General features: G+C 38.3%; 3 protein-coding genes across 8 annotated transcripts in view; 1 reads left to right on the forward strand and 2 right to left on the reverse strand.

Moving 5' to 3' along the window:
* Positions 1-1,754: 1,754 nt before the first annotated feature.
* On the reverse strand, positions 1,755-6,852 carry ntpcr (nucleoside-triphosphatase, cancer-related). Of its 3 annotated transcripts, none has more exons than XM_057342337.1 (5): positions 6,407-6,852; positions 5,721-5,883; positions 5,536-5,632; positions 4,944-5,366; positions 1,755-4,675 (listed from the first exon to the last, which is right to left on the reverse strand). In XM_057342337.1, the coding sequence occupies exons 1-5, from the start codon at positions 6,585-6,587 to the stop codon at positions 4,607-4,609; spliced, it is 933 nt and encodes a 310-aa protein (XP_057198320.1). In that variant the 5' UTR covers positions 6,588-6,852; the 3' UTR covers positions 1,755-4,606. The 3 variants fall into 3 exon arrangements, with proteins under 3 accessions (XP_057198320.1, XP_057198321.1, XP_057198322.1); XM_057342338.1 differs by having other exon boundaries at positions 5,166-5,366; positions 6,407-6,846; XM_057342339.1 differs by lacking the exon at positions 1,755-4,675 and having other exon boundaries at positions 4,958-5,100; positions 5,166-5,366; positions 6,407-6,847.
* A 48-nt stretch (positions 6,853-6,900) lies between these two features.
* Positions 6,901-9,991, reverse strand: map10 (microtubule associated protein 10). Its single transcript, XM_057342322.1, has one exon. The coding sequence runs from the start codon at positions 9,874-9,876 to the stop codon at positions 7,504-7,506; it is 2,373 nt and encodes a 790-aa protein (XP_057198305.1). The 5' UTR covers positions 9,877-9,991; the 3' UTR covers positions 6,901-7,503.
* An 815-nt stretch (positions 9,992-10,806) lies between these two features.
* Positions 10,807-25,722, forward strand: part of LOC130559316 (signal-induced proliferation-associated 1-like protein 2) — a 90,537-nt gene continuing 75,621 nt past the window's right edge. For all 4 annotated transcript variants that reach the window (XM_057342313.1, XM_057342315.1, XM_057342316.1 and 1 more), the window contains exon 1: positions 10,807-10,956. The gene's annotated coding sequence lies outside the window, so the exon portion shown is untranslated. The remainder of the gene's footprint in view (positions 10,957-25,722) is intronic.

Here is a 25,722-nt window from a genome sequence, read left to right on the forward strand (position 1 = left end):
TATCTGGGGCCATTTTTGTACCATGAATTGATTTTCCAAGGATGTTTTCAAATATTTTGGTATTTTATGAAATGCCAAAGGCTTAGAACTGAATATTATGAAATATATCAAACGTCAAAAAAAGGGAAAAGAAAATAATTAGAGGCAATAACCCGCTGTGGTTAACTTCTGATGTATAATATAATCTCCAAAGTGATCTCTATATGACAGTAAATGGGAGGAAGGCGGATGAAAGAAACTGTGACATCAGAAAAACAGGAAAGTAGTTTCCGAAACAGTATGTTTTTACATTTCAAGAAGAGACTACAAAAACTCAAAATGCTTTTATTTGCAACAAATACATGCATTCATAAATACTCCACATCAGACCATGACTTTTACTCTAGAAGTCTCTTTATTTATGCATTTGTACTGATTTAAATACAGTATCTCAGACTAATGCAGTCTGTCTGAACGCTGTTGTGTCCAGTGTGTCGTGCGCTTGTCAGCTGTGATTCATCTCCATGTGCAGAGAAGCTTATTGTGGGGGTTATTATACACACAAAAGATTTTCCTCTCCTTCTCCATATGGCTCAGACTGTATAAGCCCCCCCGGGCTTTATTTACATGTTTGTTAGGAGGGGTCCTAAGCGTCTGCCCATGAATGCATGTCAGCGATATTGACATGAAAGCCATTTCAAAGGCGTCCAAATCTTCTTCAGCACGGATCTGTGCCGCTGCTTTGATAAGAATGATCTGGTTGTATGTGTGTGCTGGGAACTCTTATGGATCCATGATGGGTTATACAAACGTTCTGTGAGCTATAAGATAACAGACTCGTGGAAATCTGTTTCTGTCAAGCACTAAAATAATCTGCAGTGCTCTCATGCCACTGAAAACAGTTTTGTGGCGGTTAAACACTTTTAGTTTAACAAAGGAATGACCAGTTAAAATCTATGCACATCTAGTAATATTCCTCAAAAGGTACAGTAAGAATCACTGATCACATCCTCCCGTTCAGAAAGAAGTGTGAAGTATTTGTTACGTTTTCTGTAGTAAGTATACTAATATCAGTTTACTAGTATTTCTAAGTGTACTATTTTGATACTACTACATTTGGGACTAAATTGGCCCACTTTTTATAAAAAGTATACTACATACTTAAGATAACAGTAGTAAACGTAGAATACACGTGTTTACAACTAAATGTTTTTTGTTCTGTAACTATACTACAAGTGAACATAGGTATGCTGTTAGTTTACTAGTTCAATACTTGTAGCATGTATTTTTAGTAGGCCTATATGAAAGTACACTTTGAAGTACTCAGACAGTGGTTTGAAAAGTTTGACAAAGACTAGTTTGAAAGTTTTTATATTGGAAGTATACTTGTATGTTTGCTTTAAGTGAACTTAACATTGTACTCATAGTTTACTACATTAATTAACATTAAAGTATAAATGACCTGAATTAATATTCAGGTATTAATTTTTAAACTTAATATACCGTAACCGTAACTTTTTTTATTGAGATGACTCGTGATAACAAAATGCTAAAATGTTATCAATTGAAAATATTACGATCACTTTTACATATTAACAATGATACTAATATAAGGGGGAAAGAAAAGAAGATATAAAATAAATAAATAAAGCAAAAGTAGTTTATTTGAAGTCAATATGAAGTACATTCCTGTTATCACTACAAAGATCAGCTTCAGTTCCACACGTGTTTTGTTTACTCTTAGTTCTTAAGACAGAATGTAAAACTACGTGAAAAAGTGTTTAATAGGCTGCTCGATTAATAGAGTAAACGCAACTACAAGCCAAGTATACTTAGAATACTCCTTATACTTTCAAGCATATCTTAACATACTTCAAAAGATAAGTACACAAAAAGAAGACTTATACTCATAAGTAATATCCTAACCACATAGTCACATGCTGACAACCTCTCAGACCACTGTAGTAAGCACATAGCAACACCCTGGCAACCGCTCAAAACTGCCCAGCAATGACATTTTGTTCAGAAACATATACAAATAAACAGACCAAAACATCCTTTCAAAACAGTTTTTTATTGCACCTATCAGTTGGAATGGAATTGACAGAAACATTTCCAAAGGCAAATGTCTTTCATGCTTTAGTTATAGAAGATGACATGAGATGTACAAACTTGAAGGACAAACACATAAATGTACAGCTTCAAGCGATGACGTAACCTGGAGTGTTTGGCTAGAGATGCCCGCCACAGTTGGCGGGACAGGAGTTGGCTCAGCCCCCGTCAACACTGTTATGTAATCCATCTGTGTTGCCACTGCGGGCCCCTGGCAGCACCTTTAAGAGAACAGCAGCAGGGTGACCCACAACAGTCCCCTGACAGACACAACTCTACCCACAATCCTCTTCACAATCTGTGCTGCTCGACACCTTCAAATGACCCGGAACAAACACACACGAAGCCATAAACACGACTTCATTATTATACACGTCATTCAAAAACTCTATATGACTCCCAAAAGAAGATATTTTGAGAAATGTCAGTGGTTTTGTGTTACACACAAGAAGGTCATACATGTTTGGAATGACATGAGGATGGATGAATGCTAAAGAATCATTGCTCTACATGTTGAGATTGATTCAGTGACTTGTTTTTTCATCTGCTGTGGACGGTGCTTGAGGTGCGGAGATGTAGAGGTCAGCTGGTAAAGCATTCGTTCCAAACTCAAAGGAAGGAGAACGTCACAGTGCCAGGCGTAATGTGCGTCACAGGATTCTGAGCCAAATCTGCTATGGATGGACAATCTGTGGAAGCTTTAAATCACGTCTTTTTGTCTTTGTAAACAGTGTTTAGTTCTTTCATCATGAAAGAACTAAACGGATGACAGCGTTTGCTTTTTGGGTCACTTTAAAGGTGTGATGAACTGGGCTTGTTTATTGTTTTGTCTACTTATGACGTCCGCGTGGTTTTTACATTCAAAAACATCAAAATCAATAAGTAATGCCATGAAAACTTGGAAGTAAACGCCCACTGCTATGATTGGATAGCAGTTTGCGTAGTAAACTTAGTTGGAGCCTTCTGTGAATTTGGTTCGAGACGTAACGTTAGGTTACACATTCGCACGGTATTAGTATTATCTGGAGACCTCCTGTGATTTATAAATGACCTCCCCACATCTGTATTTCATGTGACGCATTCGCACGGGATAAGTGAAGCCTCTGATTTACTCAAATTTACTGACTTATTTCCCGGCGGTGATGGCAAGGATTTGCGTATAGTTTGTATAGCTTAGGTTACACATTCGCCCTATTCACACAGGATTAGTATTATCTGGGGACCTCGTGTGATTTATAAATGACCTCCCCGCATCTGTATTTCAGGGCATATCAAGCGATCTCTAACAAAGCAATAGAGACGCATAGTACAAAAATGTTTTACTCACATAAGATTGCTGTGCCATTCCTATCGGATCCAATATTGACGGCACAGCAGTCTCTCCGCTAATCCATCGTCGACCTTGTTCGCAAAGGAATCCGCGGTAATGGTTTACCCGCGTGAGCTGGAACGACTGCGTTCTTCCACAACCAGGCACTGACTGCACAATATTTTGCGATCTTTAACGGCATGTTTATTGCTTGCTCGCTCTATCTGGTTCCGCGCAACTTGTGTTACTTCAGTACTGTCATGCGCGAACCAGTGGGCGGGGCTAGAGAAGTAGTCATTGATATTCTCTTGTGGAGGCGGTGTTCAACCTATCAATGACGTTATAGGTGCATTCCAGAACCTGGCGTTCGCTGGGCCTGGTGTCAATAACAGATGTAATCTCTGTAACAAGGGCGTTTCGCTTTATGTTCGCGTGAATACGATTCCCTTATACAACAAAAGCTCGGGTTAAAATTGTGGTTTTAATTCATGGCATCTTTAACTCTAAACGCAGCATATTCCATGACTTGCATAAACATAGATGTTTTAATACACTGACAAACCAGCGTAACACAGGATGAAACATAGAGAACACGTGGAACATTCAGGAGGCTTCTGTAAACACAGCTGTTGAGTTTCGCTTAACAGCGCTGCATCTGCCGTCTGTATAAATAACTTGAGTTTTTTATAGTTCAGGGACTTAAACATTGTGTATTGTGCGTTCGTGTGTTTTTGTATAACGACTCATGAGAAAAAAAACAGATTAAATCTGATTTGATCTTATATAGCCCACAGTACAAATATACAACATTAAAGTCCACGTTTTCATATTTAATATAAAACATCTGGAAGCCTGTCAGTATGTCTCTTTAAATGTATTTTCCTGTCCAATGGGAACCGTACACACAGGAAACACTCGTCTCTGCGAACGGAACAGTCGACAAACTCACAGACTATTTGTCCAACTACAGACGGGTGAAAACATTTAAGGGCTGACAAATGTCCACAAGGTTTCACCCTATTCATCATTCTCTGTCATTTCTCCAGGATCTCTTTCTCCAATGATCTCGCTCTGAATCAATCATGCTGAGGTCAATTCATCGGAGGCAACATTTTACCCGTGTGAGGGAATGAACAGATGGTTTACTGAGCTTGATGAATTCTGAACAAAAAACTGAAATATATGTTAAGTGTTCTGTTTTCTTGTTTATTTGAGGCACTCCTGAAGAGCAGAAACAATGTCATCACACAACGAGTCTCTGTTTTCTTTCGTGACCTGTGAATGAAAACAGAAGACAGCACATTTTAGACATTTTTGCTGTTCTTGTCTGTGCATAAGGCACCACATTGATGCTTGAATGTTGTGGAAGGTTGCCTGAACGTTGATATACGGTTGCTACAGTTTGGGTCCGTTTTAATGTGAGTCTTAAAGATTTTTTCTACCGGCTTTACAGTCCAACATCCGCATGGACTCCTCCTGTCTAAACTTACACTCATGCCTTAAAGCAGACGTCTGTGTTCATCACATGCTGGTCTAGACATACCGTTTGAGTCATCATGGACCAAAGGCCAAATGCATATCGCTTCCTATTTCTGTGGAGCCCAGCGTGAATCATATTTTTCTCAGGAAATGAAGGGAACTGCATTTGTGGCGAATAAAATGAAGCTTCATTGATGAGCACAGAGAACCCAACTGGAAAGCTAATAAAAAAAGTCATTATTTTCAGCAAAAAGTATTTGTGAGTGTAGTACGTATGTATTATTACCATAAAGATCTTGATATCTTGTCGGCCGCGCACTTCCTCCACCAGCGCCAGAGGTTTTCCTTTAGGAACCGGGATGGTGCCCACGATAGAACAGCTGGAGGCGTCTAGAGTCTGTCGCACCGCCCGGATAAACGCTTGACTGAACAGCTCCATCTTTCCGATCTCATCGATGACAAACACCCTTCTGCTTCCCTCCCGCGTCTGTCATGATAAAGACACTTGATGAGAAAACTCTGAGTCAAGATGAATTTTTTTTAAAGCAGGATGATTCATCGGTCTCCCTGTCATGTACACCAGAGCTACGTAAACCATACGTTGCTTAAAATTATAAAATAGTAAAGTAAAATATGACTGATTTCTGTTGTCATACGTCTCTGAAAAGAGGGAGCACAAGACTTTCAAATGACTGAAGATCAACGGCGTACTGGCCGACTCTGTATTCATGTCTTCCAGCGGCCGGTTCGGAGCTACGATCAAAGAGAGAAAGAGCTTGTGATTTACAGGATGAGCATATGCACACGAGCAATGACTGATTCATAGAGACAGAGACGATACCTGACCCTGGACAGACGTCCTCTATCACCTGTGACCGTGACCACATCAAAGCCCACTCTCCTCCCACTCTCTCTCACCTCCTCTGTGTAAAAGCCATTGATGGTGACCCCAGCGGAGACCACGGCTTCACACACTTTCTTCACCAGGGTCGTCTTACCCACACCTGATACACAAAACAGGGGTACGGGGTGTGTTTCCATCTTGCAAGGTGGTAACCGATTCACACAAAATGCCCCCAAACACAAAACAATATAAAGTGAAATATTGGGGCATATTTGACAGCCATGTCTGTGCCAACAACTTCTCTAAATATAGACTTATAATATACTAGACCATTTCTTTTTACTTTGTTATGACTTATTTCACCATTTTAAGTCTCCAACATATGTTAAAGAAACCGTTTCATGCAGGCACTGTAAGTTATTACACATGTCAATCACACAACATCACGGTATTATTATCATCTGATTCCATTATAATACTGTTTTGTAATGATTGACACGTAAGATCCTGCGTTGATTTACTTTAAGATTCGTATTTGTTTATGACAAGAAATTACACAAAACGACTCCTTGTCGACGTTGGTGAAATACAAAAAAATGCGTTTATACACTTTCCATGGAAACCGAAACTCAATGTCATTTAAAGTTAACGCTTTAAAAATGGGTGTTTTTTGCCAAATTTACCAGGTGGCCCTGTCAAAAACACGTGCTTCATCACCAAAGGTGATTCTTGTTGCTGTACGTCGTCAGGATGCCAGCATGTGCCCTGCGTAGAATTACTTCCGGCAGCGTGATGATGACGCAACGCGGAAGGCGTGACCTGTGGACTCAACATAAACAAACATGATAACGCCAAAAAAATCATTTTCTCTCGGTGAAAGGAAAGAAAAGCCGACAAGTAGACCTTCACTAACTTTTTACACCACAAGGAACACTTCTATGATGATGAAATGTATTTAACATAAATTAATTTTAGTGAAGATATTTAAATCGATGTGATTTAATCCATGTGATTTAATTACTAATACTTTTCTTTCTATGGATTTATAATTATGTATTACTTTTTTCTGGTGATGTACACATAATAAATATGACATAGTCAGTGAAAATCCAGTTCAAGTCATTTTTGTGATTTACTGTCTTTCCTACAAAATCATCCAATATAAAGAACATTCTGTGAAAATATAATCTTGATATCTTTAATATTGACTGAGTAGCCCCATGTCAAAAAATTTAATTATAGTGAAATTAATTAATTAAATAAAAAAAGGTTTTTTGCTTGTTGTCCCAGAATGACTGGGTAACAAATACACAAAAAACAGGGGGAAAAGTGAAAACAGTTACTGTTTAACTTACATTGAAGTTAGTGCAGTCAGCTCTATGAGGAATAAAGTTTTTATTCAAACTAGACCAAACAGATTGCTGTTATGCAACAGAAGAAGAGCAGGTGTTCTTACTGAATGATAATGCTTCTTTTCAACCGGATATACAACAGAACACCTGCTTCTGTCAAACTCACCATTCTCATTGTACGCGCAGCATTAGAATTATGTTATAAAACATTTATTTTACATTAAAAACGGTAATGAACATTGCTATTATTGTTATTATTATTAACAAGCAAAAAAGAAAAATAAATTATTGCTAACCAATAATTGTAGTACTGTGCAATGGCAAATGAACAAATTCACATTTCAATTGTATATATGCTGTTTTAACAACATTTGCTGGTTTTCCTGTGATTGTGAATCTTTAAATTGTTTTAGATGAACATCATCTACTCATAGTGTGTATCCTGGAAGCTTATTGATCACCAGTTCTGAAACATGCTGGTAATTCTTGTCCAAACCCAGAGAACCAAGTTCATCCCGTTCCTCTGCAGACTGATCTAAAGATGAGACAGACTTGTTGGGCACAGAAAGCCGACTTAATGTCATGTCCCCATCAGCAGGGTCAGTGTCAAAGCTCTCAGACCTCCCAAACGTTCTGCGGACAGATGGAGTTTTTCTCTGCTGACTGGAGGACGCTGTGGGAGATCCATCCTCACTATTATCTGAAGACAGACTTAAAGCAGAGGTCTGGGGTCGTGGACGGATGACGTGTGTGCTTTTGAGAGAACGATGTGGTGAGGTCTCGGCTTTGACGGGAACAGGTAGAACTTTACTTTTATAGGATCCACCATCTGAGTCGGAATGCTCAGTTGAACCACTGTTTCTCTGACGTCTGTACGGCTCCGGACTGCTCAGTGGCTCGGGTGAGAAGCCGTCTGTTGCGTCTACGCTTGTGAAATCATCCTGGTACTCTTGTTCTGAGGAACTTCTATTTCCTCTGCTTTCTGCCCTGCCACATTCGCTGTATTTCTGAGCAGCATTGGTTTTGTGTGAACTGTGGTGGACGCTCCGGTCAGATGAGGCTGAACGCTGGTCACTGCGGTCTGAATAATGACGGAGTACACTACGGACTCGAATTTTTCTTTCAGGTTCAGTTACCAAAATTTTGTCTTTTGTCATGGATGTCACATTTTTTGTACAGCTTTCATATGCACTGAACCTCATTTGTGGTTTTGATGATGTGATTTGAATAGGTGCGTTGTCCATGTCAACAATGCTCCGTAATGTTTCGACAGTTTCATCTAAGTTAACACGTTTGCTTACTGACTTACCAGCATGTTTGTTCTCAGGTAATGTTTGTCTTTGTGGCATGACCTGTGGTACATCCTGGTATACGAGGCAGTGGCGTTTGGTACCGGCGGTTTTAGCATGCTGGAGTCTGAGACGAAACGTATGTGTTAATCCATATTTAAGTTTCTTCTTCGACTGCAACTTTTCTAGGCATTTCTTTGCACTACTTCCCGTCTTTCCTGAAGGAGACATGGGCGGTATTATGCATCCCTTTATCTTAGACTGACCAGGTCTACGTTTAGGGCTCTCATGTTGGAAAGTTTCGGATTTGGGGTTTTCTCCTGCGTCTGATGCATTATGAGCTTCTGTTGCGGATGTGTACAACCAGGCCAGGTTGGGATGAATGGATACAGGCTGCTGGTGTTGTGTCTGGCTGGTAAGCTGTGAAAGTTCAATAAGTAAAGCATTCAGCAGGGGCAGCTGTCTCAAAACATCTCCAGGTGGAGCTGGGTCAGCCATTCTTTGCTGTTGCATTGCTGCTGTGATCTCTGGAACATCATGCATGTCAGCTGATTCTTCTTCATTATTTTCCTCCGCTGGGTCTTCTATATTAAGACTCTCCAATTCCACGTTTAACATTCCGCATTTCTCAGCAAACCTCTCCTGTTGGTTCTTCACACTGGAACTGTAAAACAGCGGCGGAGGGCAGAACGTTGTATTTTCCTGCGCGTCATTACCGTCGGACACGGACCATGAGACTTTCTGTTTTGTGGGTTCGGTTTGAGTAACAGCAGCAATGCCTGGCTGCTTGGCTTCAGATTTGACTACATCAGCAGGTTGTCCATCAGGGCTGACTGGAGAGAGGACATCAGCGTGGTGCTTTTCAGTCTCATCTGTATCAATATTTAGCACCCGTGCGCATTCTATATGTGCCTTAGAGCCTTGTTGTTCTATTGTATGAGTCATACTGACTTGAAAGACTCTGTCACAAGGGATATGAGGAATTAAATTTGCTCCTAGACTTACAATTTTATATGCTAGTGAAACAGTACCTATGTTGTTGCCCATCAAATTGCAGAGTGGGGTGACAATTTTCTCCCCACAAGAACTTGGGGTGCCTATACCATGTTTGTCCACATCCATCTTTATTCTTTCTGTCACTTTAGCAAGAGATACCATGGAGCTCCCTATAAGTTTGGGAACCTCGTCTTTCATATCCAACACCATGGCATACAGAGGGGTGTTTGACAGATGGTTGTGAAGGGCATCCAAGTTCATTTTGAAAAGACACGACTTGCCTTTGTGGAAGAAATACTTGTCCCGTTCATCTGCATAAGATGAAGCTTCAGCTGGTAGATCAGCAAATGCTGAATGAGATAAAATATCTTCTTTTCTTGATATCAGAAGTGTTGGGAAATCCAAGAAGCGCAAACCTACTGTTACTGGATCCAAAACATTTCCACGCCTACAGTCAAGGCGAACATAATCGATCACGAGCTCCAATGAAAAGAGAGTTTCGGGCGTAGACGACATAGTCCTTAATGTAAGAGTAAAACTGTATTAATTCATGCATAAAATAACATTTGTAAAGAAAAAATGGCAAAAATACTGAATGTAGCGGCGATCGAGAGGTGGAGCGTCGCGTCACCTAGCAACGACACGGTCGCGAGTTTTGTACGTCACGATCGCCCTTGCGTATATTTGAAAAAAAAGTTGCGGTAGATTTGTTTTCCGGTTATTTAAATTTATTTTAAGAGATATTTTACAGTCTTTTAATAATTGTAAAATTGTATTTTAGCGTGTGGTGTTATGACTAAGTACAATATTGATTAAAATATTCATTTTTTACTATTTTGACTGCTTTTCTTTATTATTAGCATTATTCGGCCTTAGTATGATTTTTTATTACAAGACACAGTATTAATAGAGAAACAACAACATTCATACTAAAATAATAATAAAACACAATGTTAATTTATTTATATTCATTTATTCCTACAACTATGATTAATACATTTACAATTGCTATGCACAATACATTTTCCAAACGTTAAAAGCAGCTTTTACATCAACTTGAACTTAAATATGTCGTTTTAATTTGTAAAAAAAGTTCTCCTTCCCCCTTCTTTAGTTACGTTTCCTCACTCTTCCAGCTGGGGCCACTCTTACTCCAGGTTCACATTTTATCAACTGTGGTAAAATAACAGCCACCTGCAATAACACTTTATGGTTAAATATACCCAACCTCCATCCTCTCGTTTTAAATGACCTCTTGTAAAAACAATGAAGATATGTGATAAAACGTATTCGTAATGTCTATTTACGGTTGTTTATACATGCACACCCTCCATGTGAACAAGTGAGTGAGCGGGGTTTGGCAGCACAACGACCAATCGTCTGTTCCCGTGGGCGGAGCCACAGACCGGCTTCAGAGCAGCGGATCAAACGGCAGTATTTGGAGGTAACGTTACTAAGAGGAGGAGGACACAAGCTACTGTGAGGAATCCTTTTATGTGTTTTATTAACGGAAATAATAATCTACAAGCTGTATTTTTGAGATTTACTGTCATAGTTGCGCATGATGGGACTTTCTTTTTCCTCTGGATGCTGAGGGTAAGATTGTGTTTGTTCACTTTTGAGACGCACACTTTTTTGTTTGCATCCTGACAGAGAGTTGGTTTTGTGCAGTGATTTTTGTCATGATAAAAATAGTTTCTGTTGTCAAATAATATTTAGCGATTTGCTGAAGTGAATATTTTCAGGTTTTAGTCACGTACCCTGGCCGTACCTCAGGTTTCTCTACATAGACAGCGTTATTATTTTGCGCTACAGTCGCGTGCTGCAGTTTCAGACATCCCATGTGTGACATTTTAGGGTCCTTTGAAGGTGTTTGAAGTCAGCGCTTTTGATTTTCTTTTATCTTTCTTTTTATGATGTTTACGGAGTATTGTTGTTGTGTAGGATTGTTAATATCCTCACCAGAGATCGCATATTGTTTTGGGTGCGTGTCCTTGAATAAGGCTGAGAACTCAGGTGAGGATCACACGCGCGCGCGCGCGCACCTAAAGATCATAGAAACCTTGCATTTTTAGATTCAATTTTGGTCCCCACGGTGACACGAGTTCACATGAGTTGGTGTGTATTCAGGTTTAGGTCCCCCACAAACACACACACGCACACACACACACACGCACACGCACACACACACACACACACACACACACACACACACACACACACACACACACACACACACCAGTCAGACAGACAGCTGCTGCATCAGCTAATCACAAAATTGTAACAATGTTTTGTGTAACAGTGTATCAATGCGTTGAGCATGTGCTTCTCATTTTTCATTTTTTTAAAAACTTTTTTATCCTTTGTATGAAGTTCAGATTTAGCATAGGAGCTGGTGTACATTTCACAACTGTACAGTCCAAAAATATATCCACAAGAGGGCTCTTGCATATTCTTATTGAGTAGCAACCCAGTTAATTGTTGATCTGTATTTGATGGCTGTAAAATGACAAACCAGGAGCCAAGGTTATTTGAAGCAGATGTTTTATTTCTTAGATGTTAGATTAGCTAATTTGTGATGATAGCTCATTTAAGACAACATTTTCATTCTTTCATTTTGAATAATTGAAGCTTTGATCCATCTGGCATTTTGTCTTTCCTCTTAACAGACAAATCGTATAACAAAAGGTATTCACTGTAATTCCACAGCATTGTTTTGAATTACATTGGAGTATCATGTAAATGATATATGGATATGGCTGTCATTCAATACTATAGCAAAGGTTCAATATCTGATGCCATTTTTTGTAAGGAAAGTAAAAATCTCCGTATATGAAGAACCACCTCCATGGTGAATGATATCTCATATTCAGGAAATACATGAGGGACACGGTAAAAAAAACAGTCTTTAGTCCTTTCACGCTGGCGAATAAAATTGCATCACTTTCTTCGAGGCAGTTAAACGAAAAACACCTGTATAGACCCGCATTTGCATCTTTTAAAGGTGACTTGAGAAGAAAAGTTAAACGATTAGCCTGCATACATGCGTTTAAATAGACCTGTTGTCTTTCATACAGTATGAACGCTCGCTATAGATTGCTTATGAGAGAGTTTTGTTATTTCTTCGATTTTAGTGTAAGTTTCCACAGTGTTACCTTGAGTTTCTCTGGGAAAGACGATGAGTTTGTCTTCTCATCACTTGGTGTAGATGGCACAGTCACAGCAGAAGGATGTTTGTCTTACATAACGTTGCACAACAGATTCAAAACATAATGACAGGAAATAAAAAACTTGTGACGTCTGCTCTTGAAAATAACAGCTGTTACGACAGGTGGACCGCCACGCAGGTGGCTTCACGTCAAAGCAAGGAATTGTTTAATGTTACTTTAGCAAAGATTGTCCAAGCGACACGACACGTTAGTCACTCAAACATATGAACCATAGCAGGTTCTGATCTGCTCATAGAAGATTTTGAGATATTATGATCTGACTGGACCAAAGAATGTTAAGACATCACTGTTGTTACTCTCAATGAGTGATATTACAAAGAACTTACAGGGAATAGAGAAGACGAAATAGACACTAGTTTATAGTGATTTACAGTTAAACAAACTTTTGTTCCTTGTATGTCTCTACATTTTAAGGACTGGAAATATTAAAAACCTTGTTCTTGTATGTGTATTATTCACATGTATCCATTTCAAATGTGCTTATTTTGAAATCAGTGTCCAGTGTTTCATTCTGATGGTATTTGGTGATAGATAACAGTTGTAACTGGCATCATCAGAGAGAATCTCTGCCAGGCGACAGTATAACACGCTGCTCTGTTTATTTGAACTGTATTTGTGTCATCATTGGCTTGGCTGCAAGTAAATCTTTTTTTTTTTGGTTTTGATATGAGCCTAGTAAAAGTCTACACAACATCTAAATTCACCCTGTTGACTTTTCTATACACATTTCTGCTCTTATTGTTCACGGATAATGAGTTAAAAGTGATTTTGTTTTAAACAAATTTGGTCTCGCCAGATGTCACTTAGGCTGCATATTGAATAATGTCAGCCGAATAGCTATTACATGGGTCACAAATGCCTTTTCAGTTGGTTTTTGTTGTTTTTACGAACAGTAACAAATCCAAGAAATAAGAATAATCAAATGCAGCTTGCCGCCAATGGTTTGAGACTGTCTCTTACGATTTTGTTTGACACTGCTGTTTATGCTGAAAATGCTTTGAATCCTTTTGTAAAAGAATCATTTCGTCTGCTTTTGCCTGTTTATCATTCAGATTCAATAATGATTTAGTAACTAGTTCCATATCTGATTTAGTCTTTTGAAATGTAGGATGGTGAATTTGGTTGCTGTTAGCCACTTTAAAATCTCACTTTGTTTGTGCCTTTGTGTTTTTGTTTACCACATTTAAAAGCGATTGAGTGATAGCACTTTGATTTGCTTTCCAAACGTTAAGCTTTTTGTGTTGTTCACTCTGCTGGGATGTTTGTTTTATTTGTCTGTAACAGAATCTCTGACCTTTGGCTGTATTCTGCATTCTGTTCTTGGACTTGTGACATTGTTTCAAGCTAAAGAAGGGGAATGCACACATGAAATTTGAGCAGCAGAAATAAATCAATCATTCAGTGAATTATTTTTGGACCCACCCTTCAAACACACACACACGCACACGCACACGCACACACACACACACACACACACACACACAATGTCATCTTGCGCTTGGGTAAAAAAGACGCCCTGGTAGAGTTACTTACAGATTCTTGTATTTCACGCTGTCGTGCTTCTGCATGGATATCAGTAAGAGAATGGTTCGCATCCAGGCAATGTCTGTTCGCTTCTAATTTTGGTCACTGAAGATGTTCATATATCTGGGTATTTGCAATGTAGTATGTGAAGTCGGATACTTGTGTGGATTCAGTCCCACGATGCATCTGTGCACTATGCAGTGTTGATGGAATTGTGTATCGTGTGCGTAAGAGAAGTAAAACCATATTTTTTAGACATGCTCACTAGGGTTGGTCCGATAGACGATGGCATCATCCATCGCCGATGGCCGATAGTCATGTCGACATCGGCATAGTCCGATGCCAATTTGGTAGACATCGCCCAACCCTAATGCTCACTAGAAGATTGAATCTCACAAATTGTGTTTGTTCCTGTAACATCTTAAGACTGAAAGGAATGTGTATATTTATCAATGACTTGGGCCCTGTGATGGACTGGCCACCTGTCCAGGGTGTTTTCCCGCCTCTGCTCAAGATAGTTGGGATGGGCTCCAGCATTCCCTGTGACCCCAGTTGGGACACGCGGTGTAGAGAATGGATGAATTGGATTGTATAGATGGCATAATTACAATACAGGCTTATGTAAAGATTAGTGATGCACGCACCGATATGTAAATTTGAGCCGATAACGATAACCAGTAATTCTTTAACATTGGAAGCCGATAACCGATATATTGGCTGATATACAGTACAGTACCTAAATAATAATATAACATTTTATCAGGCTGAAACAAAGGGCAAAAAGTGGACATCTGCTTTTATTTAAAAACATTTACTGCAGAAAACAAGGTTCTCTGTTTTTCCTGAAAATCATGTTCCAAGCCTACTTGACACTAGTTAAAGATTCTTTAACCTTTAAGCTTTTCTGGTATCATTTTTATTTAATAAACAAATTATGTATGTTCTTCCAGAGCAACCCTGAAAAAATTTCTCAATAGCCACAAGTCTAACAGGTCTTAAGTCAGAAAGCATTCAGACAGCAGTCGGCTTCAAACAATATGATTTTGTTCGGATAATTTACACATTCATAAATATCTACATCCTGTACCTACATCAACAATGTTATGCTTATAGCAGTAAGTGAATGATCACGACAGAAAGACAGTACTGTACTGGATTTTAACTGAGCAGCGTGCACCTGAAGTGTTTCCACAGAGGAAATTTATCATAATTTATCGGCTACAATTTACTGGCCAGATTTTCTTATCGGGCTGATACCGGTAACATAAAAAATGTCCAATTTTCCGTGCATCCCTAAAGATCACATTGCCATATATACTATACATGACACTGTATCTGTAATTGAATAAGAACAGCTTTATTGAAGAAGTTTAAGTCACCCAACCTCAAACTCTGTCTGGTAAAAATAGTGCCACAGTTCAGAAGATGCACTTATAATATATTTATGATTTACTAATAATTCACTTTGTACTGCACTCTGTATATTGAACTGAATAATAGAAAGATTACAATCTTTAGTCTGTTTTGGCGTTAGAGAGTCTGATAAATGTATAATTGTGAAATATTCTTTGTAGATGTCTGTATTTGTGTCCTGTATCTTGGTTGATTTGTGTTATATTTATCTCATTGTGTCTGTCCGTCATGTATGTTTATGTGCCAGCATGTATCTGCTGCAGTATTTGTGTAAACTGATGTAATCCTTCCGCATGTTATCTGGTGTAGGTTGTTGATGGATGGATGATGTGACTGCTGGGGTTCAGTATTATCACAAGTGTGCTACGCTATTCTCTTAATGAATGAGGTACAGTGAGATGCTTCTTTGTTCTTTGTCTGACAGTAGATTTTGGTGCAATGTTTATACCATATAGTGAATACATTTGTGAACAGGAATGATTCATGTTGCCTAAATGTAAAATCTAAACATTGTTTCTTTGTAGTTCTTACTGTGCATGTAAAATAGATTTATAAGAAAATACCCCAAGGTGGGGAAGAGCTTGTTATTAAAAAATGTTTTGTGATGATGTGTTTCAAATCCAAACATCATTTTCAACACAAATTTTAGCTTGATTGTTACTAGTTTTTGGTTTTTACATAAGTACAGCTGTTTTTAATTGCACTAATGCCACACGTAATTTGTTAGTCATAATTTTTTCCCCTTTATGGTTTTGCATCCATCAACTTTTATATAAAAAGTGAATAATGAAATGAGATAAAGCACCTTGCAGTGCAAAGGTTGTTGTTTGATTCCCGGAATCTCAGGGGACACAAACTGATAAATGTACCTTGAATTGAACTTACAGTGCTGCTTTGGATAAAAACGTACATGTGCATTTTTGTTTAATCTCGGGGAGGTTAAAATTAATTTAATCCTGTGCTGTTTATCACAGATTGCTACATGCAGAGAGGAAAATGGATTTAATTGCTTAGATGATGTTTTATTCTTGTTTATACAACATATTTGGCCAAGAAAACAATAGAAAAATTATGCTGTAAATGCTCAAAATTGGTTTTAGAGGACTTTTTCTTGAATTAGGTTTTGGCAAAAAGCAGGTTGGCAGGAGCGATATTACTATTTTCCGTTTACTAGGCTATACTGTAAGTATAGATCAGATCTGTGTGTGAAGTAAATAATATAATTCATGACAGTAATGTATAAATACATTAATATTATTAATGGCTATTAGTTAAATGTTATCCACTCTCGTTATGTTTTCTGTATTGTTGCTGTATATGCGTTGCTTGCTAGGGTGATCTGGGTGGTTGCTAGGTTATGTCATGCCCTAAGCTAACTGAAATATTGGCCAGCGCTTGTTATGCCTTTTATGTTATGACTCTTTTTCCAATATAAGTTTTAATGTTCACATGGGATCACTAATGTCTAGAAGCTGTAGCCTGTTTACATATTACATAACATATTGTTCTGATGTAATAATTTGCAGTCACAGGTGTACACGCACAACATATGGTCTGGTTTACGTCACCTTTGAATGTTGCTCATTCAGTCAGAGTTTAGACCCAGAATAATCTTTTTCATCTGAACACTCCGATTCACCCAGAGGATTCCCAGTGTAGTCTTCAGTGTAAGAATAATACATTGCCAGTTTGAGTTAAGATGGAGAGAGTCGCAGGTCTGACATCACGCTGTTGTTTGTGTCTGTTGACTCACAGTAGGCACATTGAAAGTGGATCAATATTTGACCCTGTAGGAAGTTGGCTCAGGGGCCGTGGACGTCCAGGGGTTAACCCGCTCTGATTTCTCCAGTGGCTCCAGACATTTCAGACACTGACCCTGATGTTCTTGACCTCAGACTTGAGATAAGACAGGATTTAGAGCGCATACCTCTGCTCAATTGAGAGAGAGAGGGAGAGAGAGAGAGTAATCTGGCTGGTCATTTTCACTGCCATCAGCCTTTTTCTGTCTTCCTATTTTCACGATATGAGATATGGTAAAGTGTACAGTTGGTATGGCCACCTAAGAGAAACCCATGAGAATAGGGAATCATGTTTCATCTATTTATGCCTGTTTATCCTTCTAGGATTCCAATTTGTACTTAACCAGCTAAAAAGAATGTACATCTTGGGATATTTATTGATTTATATTTAGTGATGCCTTTTCAGCCATTATGTTAGTGGGAATTTTGTTATTTATTTACTCATGTGACAGCATGTGTTAGCATGATGATACCATTGTAATACTATGTTTTTTATCTACCACGGTAAACACTAGTTTTGAATATTTACCATAATATTCTTATTATTTTTCAAATAGGTTCATCAAGGAGTACTGTCTCATGTCATCGTTGAATGCTGTCACAGTACTTTTTGTAAGACACACAAAAGCCCAGTATTTGCTTATAGTGGAAAAAAAGACTCAATAACTCAATAAAACTGCTGACGTGCTGTCATTTTTTCAGCACACAGCAATTTATTCTAAGTATAGCTTAATTGCTTTAACATGTATCACAAAAAGACAGACGTGGTACTATGGGAAATGTCATTCTCGGCTAAAAATGTTGAATATGTCTTCCCAAATTTGGCATAGTAAACTTCTGCTTGATTTTCAGCATATGGCCATGTAGCCCTATAAAAATCATTTACATGGTCACACTTGTAGTAAAATGTTTAAGGCTGTCGGCGGTTCCATTTACTGCTGTTTCTGTTCTTTGTAGGGTTGTTTTTCACAAGCGTTTGTTTCCCTTTTCCTGTTCAACTAATGAAAGCCAATTAACCTTCATTAGAGAGTCACTTATCAAGCAGTCCTCCTGTATTTAACCTTCTCTGTCAGTAGAGAGCGACTATTTAGCATCTATCAGTGTCTCAGGTCAACGTTGATTTACTGATGCGTGAAGAACAGACATACATCTCGTTCAGTCATTCAGTTATGCAGGTTTACGTTTCCTCCTGGCATCTATGATCAGCAAATGATTGATGCCTGATTGTTCCTGTGCAACAAGATTTTTATTCTTTTCTTTTGAGCAGTTCTTCTAGCTTTATTGCTGTTCACTTGTAATCATAGCTTTGTGAACTATGCTGCTTATATTGTTGGTTCTTAAGACAAAATGTTGAACGTTTCCTCATTTGTAAGTCACTTTGGGAAAAAGCATCTTCTAAATGAATAAATGTAAATGCATCTTCAAACAACATTTTAAGAGTACAGCTCTGGTTCTGCCCTGCAGGCTAATCTTATCTTCTCCTGCCCCAGAAGTTTCCTGAAGTCTTGTGTAATTGCTGATGATCGTTTCATGAATACGAGTCTTTTGATAAAGTCTGTAGTTTTTCATTCCAACTTCTTTTCCTCCTGTTTGGACAAAATGGTCCAACTATATGATGCGGTTGTTTGATTTTCATTTCCAGTTCTTGCAGAGATGTTGGCAACTCGCAAGTGCTTTGATAATCTTTCTCAAAGTAGGCTATGGTTCTGGTAAAGAGGATATCTGAACGCAACAGTGCTCGGTGCTTTGATGTAAAAGAATAAAAATAAATCCTCTTCTTGAATGTGGATTAGAGAAAGCTCCTTCTGAGCTTGGCAGTAAATTATTTCACTCTTTTAAGATCTTACAGGTTGTGAAGTCATAATATATATTGCATTTCTTTAAAATATATTTCTATATATAACTGACTCCTTTGAAGTTTTGTACATTTTACCAATGCCTGTTAAAAAAAGACTTTTGCCAAAAGTAATTCATTTATTACACCTTCAATTTAAATCAGTCACTTGAAGATTTTGTGTTGAACTCTGGTTTTTGTTGCATTGTTGTGTTTTTTTTTGGTATTAATAAAATAAAATATGATAGTTTCTATTAGTAATGTTTTCACGGACTGCCTTTTTTTGACATCACTGGTCACTCTGCACACTTGTTTACAGGATACAAGCCATTTAAGAGGAAGAATCTGTCGCTCGCTGAAACGGTCTTTTATCTGTCGTGTGAAGGAAATTGGCCTGTATTTCCTGTTGCCCTGTTCCTCTGTATTGTTCTCACATAACTGCTGCTTATGGGGCCCGTAATGCAATTGTACTGCAACATGCACAAAACAAATTGATACATTTGACATTTAATTGAAAAAATAATACCAACTACACATTTATTATATACACAGTTTAAGTCTTCTCCTGTGTTTTAAAATGTACAGTAATGAGACGGATACATCGTTGCCTTATACCAACAGTGCCGAACAGGATTTAGCAAAAGATTGTTATGCAACAGGCATGTTTCCCTTGAGTTTCCATCCTCGCTACTTCAAAATAGGGCTGCAACTAACGATTATTTTTATAATCGACTTCTTATTGGACCTATTGGTTAACGTTGATAAAGTACTAAGTGTCGGAGATTTTAATATCCACGTAGATAGTGCGAACGATGCATTAGCAGTGGTGTTTACAGAGCTAATACACTCTTTTGGAGTAACGCAACACATCAATGGACCCACTCATCGATTTAATCATACACTAGACTTGATTATATCTCACAGAGCCGATCTAACCAATATAGATATTATACCTCAAAGCGACGATGTCACCGATCACTATCTTATAACATGTACACTGCACAATGCAGAAATCAGCCGTTTAACTCGTTATCGACAGGGCAGAACAATTTCCTCGACTACTAAAGATAGTTTCGCAAAGAGCTTGCCAGATCTGACTCCTTTAATAACCATACCAATAAATACAGAATCGCTCAATGACATGACCAGCAAATTGGGCACAATTTTCTCTAATACATTAGAAGCTGTCGCACCTATGAAGTCAAAAAAGATGAATGAGAAAAACGTAGCACCATGGTACAATAGCACCACTTGCGCCCTTAAAAGAGAAACACATAAACTGGAGCGCAAATGGAAACAAACCCAATTAGAGGTCTTTAAAATTGCGTGGAAAGAGAGTGCAAACCGTTATAAAAAGGCACTAAAAGCAGCAAAGGCTGAGCACCTCCGCAACCTCATAGAAACTAACAAAAACAATCCAAGGTTTTTATTTAGTACAGTTGCTAAATTAACAAATGAACAGACATCACCTGACCTGGGTATTCCGCCGCAACTTGGTAGCAATGAATTCATGATTTTTTTTACAGAGAAAATCGAAAACATATGAGACAAAATAGTAAAAACTCAACCTCCAAGTCTGTCCTATGAATTAGTACCAACCATCGCCCCAAAAGAAAGGCTACAGTGTTTTTCACCTATAAAACGGTAAGATTTAATTAAACTTAATGCAACATCTGAACCTACAACTTGCTTATTAGACCCCATACCAACTAAATTATTAAAAGAGTTATTACCCGTTGCAATTGAGCCCATTTATAACATTATCAACTCGTCAATTAATCTAGGCCATGTCCCAGGACCCTTTAAACTGGCCGTCATTAAGCCTCTTATCAAGAAACCAAACTTAGACCCCAATGAACTAGGAAACTATAGACCGATTTCAAATCTCCCTTACCTGTCTAAAATACTAGAAAAAGTAGTGTCCACTCAGTTGTGCTCTTTCTTACAAAATAATGACATACACGGAAAATTTCAGTCAGGCTTTAGACCACATCATAGCACTGAAACTGCGCTCGTTAAAATTACAAACGACCTGCTTATAGCATCAGATAAAGGTAACATCTCACTCCTAGTCCTGCTCGACCTTAGTGCTGCATTCGATACTGTAGACCATAACATACTTCTAGATTGCTTACACAATTATACCGGTTAGAAAACATGGAATTAGCTTCCACTGTTATGCAGATGATACTCAGCTGTATATCTCATCAAGACCAGATGATTCCTTCCAGCTATCCAAATTGGCAGAGTGCATCGAAGATATAAAACATTGGATGACTTGTAATTTCCTTCTTTTAAACAGAAATATTGCTTATCGGACCAAAGACACGTGAGCAGAATTTTTCGGATTATATAATTGAAGGCTGCACTGTTACTCCAACAAATACAGTTAAAGACCTCGGCGTTATATTAGACAGCAACCTGTCATTTAAAAATCACATCTCAAATGTCACAATAACAGCCTTCTTCCACCTTAGAAATGTTGCAAAATTATGAAATATTTTATGTGTTGCTGACGCAGAGAAGCTTATTCATGCATTTGTGACCTCAAGACTTGACTACTGTAATGCACTTTAAAAATGCGCACCTTGCGCTGCACGGAGAGAAACGTTTGACTTTAAAACTGCGCACCTTGCGCTGCACGGAGAGACGCATCTGACTTTAAAACTGCGCACCTCCTGCTGCACGGAGAGACGCGTCTAAAATTTTAATTTTAAAAGGGAAGACGACGTGCTTGATTTATAATTGCGCAGCTCGCAAGTGACGTCACAGACCAACTAATTGATAATGAAATTCGTTGACAACTATTTTCATTATCGATTTTATCGACTAGTTGTTGCAGCCCTACTTCAAAACATAACATTATGGTGTCAGAGCTGGGTGGTTAATGTTTTTTTTATCTCGGAAACATCCACAGCTGGAGCCTTTGAACCGAAGACAATGTGTCAGGGACATGCTGTTATTTACAGCGCATTAATCGCTGTCGATGTTATGTCATGTACATTGTTTCTTTCTATGAAGTATTAATGTATTATGGGCTTCGACTCTCTAAATTCTCTTAATCCTAATATTCTCATGCCTGGAAGCTTTCAATCTGTCATATTGTCAGGCAGATGGTTTTTCATGTGTCGGAAGGAAAAATAATTTTAATATTTGAAGATGTAATCGTGTGGTAGAACAGAGGACAGTAGCTGGTTTCTTTCGTGTAATATCCTGCACTTAAAGCTGATATAATTGTACGTTTTTGCATAAAAATAAACAAAAATCGATTATTAGTCCATTAAAAAAATCTATATTCCCAGAAGATCACAATGGAAACCTTATTGTCAGTTTGACTTTGTAAAGATAAGTCTGTTAAGAAACCTGCAATATTATTAAAGAGCTTTGAACAGCAATGGGGATATAAAGACAAAACATACAGATTGCAGCTTGATGGACTTTCAGTCCTGTGCCCTTTGCTTATGTGTCCAGAAAGGCCATGAAACCATTGTGTGACCCATTGTTTTGACTTACAAGGGTGCTTCTGACTATGCTTTTGAAGTGAAGGGTGGCATTTCAGAACATCCTTTCTTGCAACAAACCCAGATCCGAGTCTGGTAATACAATGCTAAGCTCTCATCCCAGACCAGCGGTCACAGCTCTTTCTCTTTTAGACACATGACAGACCCCTCTGCTCCTGTCAAACCGCTTCATGTAGCATGTGATCTGAGGCTTATAAGAACTGCTCAAGAAAACCCATGTGAATATGAGAGAGGGGTCAGAGGAAGTCTGTTCATATGGTCTAGAGATGCACTGATAAGATTTTTGGCAACGATGCCAATGCTAGCAACAGTTGGCTGATTCAAATACTTGATTGTTTGTTTGAACTTTTGTTAATAAAACAAATCACTTTTGATCATGTTTTGATTTAGCAAAGAGTAAAAAACACGTGCCTCATTCGGTTTATCATAAAATCATTTTCACTGAATATGGATTGGGTCGATTTAACAAGCCAACATTTAATGACAAAATATATTTTGTATAATTTCTTTGTTAATAAATAAAAAAAAATATATAAAAAAATATTTTGACCTTTTTTTACTATAACTGAAGGTTTTAAATGGTTCAAAAAACAGCTGATAAATGTTGGTGCATCTCTAGTGTGGATGTATTAAGACTATTAAGTTATTATGGGTAAACATCTTCAATGCAGCGATTAAAGCGACCGTGCAACGGTGTTTCATGCATTCGGAGTTATTCACGATGTTAAACGTGTTGTCATCTCATGCTTGACATGGTCAACTTGTCACAAAATGAGTTGGACGTATGGCGTAGTATTTCTGTGCTCGATACACTCCCCCAGCGATCGTACAGGTTTCGGAAAGTTTTTTTCAAACATGAAAATCCGTTTCGTAACAACTTTGCTTAGTCCCTTATTGGACAATTCTACCAGAAAAGCACGCGGCACGCTTCAACCAAGGACAGCGGGAGAAGGAGCATGCGCACAAGTCACTTTCACTTGCATGCAGGAGAGAGAGTGAGAGCACTACGTTCGTGAAGTTCAGCTGTATTTGTTTGTTCACTGCATTTGGGTGATGGATGGTATATAAACAGTGGATATAACACTGGATTTGGAGATCGTTTTTAAATATGATAGATGAAACGGCGGTCCCAGGGATTAAAGATGCCAGACATGAACTGTATGCGTTAAGTGAAACTGATGTCCCTCCCACACGCGTCGTATGTTTTCGGAAATAATCGTACAGCTGTATCTGTCTTTTATACATGTGATCAAACTAAAGACTCTACAGATAGTTGAAGGGCAAGATTAACATGAGATATGCAGAAACTGTCTGAGATACGGCCACTTTAAAGCAACTCTTCTGAGGATAATTAGTTTGATTAAAAACACACAATGCCCCTTTGGGGTCAACAAATCTGAAGTCTCCAGGTTTCTTCACTGTAAAACAAATTACATTTATTGGCAAGTTTTATGTCCGCAGGCGAGCATCTCTGAAACTTCAATCAGAAATGTTGCAGTGAGGCGATAAGAGAGTGATGTCAGGACCATTTCAGTCTGTGAGGTTCAGCTCGGTTGTGCTGCGATTGAGGACGAGCACCTTCCTGTGTTCATTTTTAATCTGCTGACGGATCTCTTCTCAGAGTTATATAAACATTTATGCTGATGCATGAAGTGAACAGGTGCTGTAATTGCATATTTTCAATAATGCTCTCAAGAATCTGTTTGTTTTGCATTTCCTGGTGCAGCGGAAAGAGCATGCGCTCCAGAGAAAAATTATATATTGCTCAAATGTTGCTTTTTTAGCTCGGGATATTTGAAGGAATTGTCAGTTGTGTTTCATTTAAGTGTCAACTTAGTTTTAGATGTTAGTTTTTAGAAAATGAGACGCTTGTTAATAGTGTTGTCACGATACCAAACTTCGGTACCAGTCGGTACTACATGTTACGATACTAGCATTTCCCGCTATCATTTTGAGCGCTGTTGAACAGATTATGAAAGACCTCTGATTAGGGCTGTCACGATTATGAAATTTGATTGACGATTAATTGTCTAATAAATCATTGCGATAATGACGATTAATTGTCTGTTTTTGAGATTTGACATTTAATTCTCATTCATTTTTGATTCAGCGATTGAAATGACCGTATTGTTCTGAATACAAGACTATGTTTTTTTCTTGGAAAACATCAGAAAAAATTGGGTCATCATATATTTAAGGTTTAGGCTTTTACCTGTCAATAATACAACCGCCAAATACTTGTAAATGAAGTAAATTGATCAGGTGTGAATTGAAGCCACCATTAAAATACTATCAGTCATAGAAAAGCTTCTAGTCAGTTTTTTTCTCACTTGCAAGACTACAATAAAATTTTACTTGTGCGTTAATGAAATTTTGGTAGACTGGTTTTCACACTGAGATTTGCTTAAATAATATTAAATTGTACTGCAGGTAATTTGTAAATGTTTTAGTGTTTTTTTAAGTGATTGTGTTGTGGTGGTACATTTTACAAGTATTACCATGCTTTAGTAACAATATATACACTAAAATATGCAATATGCATATGCACTACAGCTCCCCCTAGTGTCTTCTATAGAGATGTGCAATAATTGCGATGATCTGAAACCATCGCGATGAGGTCAAACCATCGCGATGAGGTCAAACAATCGCGATGAGACGATTATTTAATAATCGTGACAGCCCTACCTCTGATTGGCCATTGTGTTTCCAAGCTCATCGGATATGCCATTCGCTTCCGCGTGTATCTGTGTAAGTAGAGAGTGCGATGCAATGATCATTTCATGCGCTTCCGGCTTTGGTTGTGCAAGCGCTCGGTAAGGAGCCATTCAAAGGCATATCCGATGAGTTTGGAAACACAATGGCCAATCAGAGGTCTTTCATAATCTGTTCAACAGCGCTCAAAATGATAGCGGGAAATGCTAGTATCGTAACATTTAGTACCGACTGGTACCGAAGTTAGGTATCGGGACAACACTACTGTTAAAACACATCAAGAGTATGGAGGTGTAAAATGAATGGAGATTGTAGAAGTGAAATAATCC

Source organism: Triplophysa rosa, linkage group LG9 (genome assembly GCF_024868665.1).
Source record: "Triplophysa rosa linkage group LG9, Trosa_1v2, whole genome shotgun sequence".
Taxonomy (NCBI): Eukaryota; Metazoa; Chordata; class Actinopteri; order Cypriniformes; family Nemacheilidae; genus Triplophysa; species Triplophysa rosa.

Excerpts from the sequence above, each read along its gene's own strand:
- ntpcr (XM_057342337.1), bottom strand. The coding sequence starts at position 6,587 with ATGATTTTTTTGGCGTTATCATGTTTGTTTATGTTGAGTCCACAGGTC. Across the intron at positions 5,367-5,535 it reads TGCTCCCTCTTTTCAGAGAC|ACGCGGGAGGGAAGCAGAAG; the intron begins GTATGACAACAG and ends TTATCATGACAG. Across the intron at positions 4,676-4,943 it reads GGTCCATGATGACTCAAACG|GTCACGAAAGAAAACAGAGA; the intron begins GTATGTCTAGAC and ends TTTCATTCACAG.
- map10 (XM_057342322.1), bottom strand. The coding sequence starts at position 9,876 with ATGTCGTCTACGCCCGAAACTCTCTTTTCATTGGAGCTCGTGATCGAT.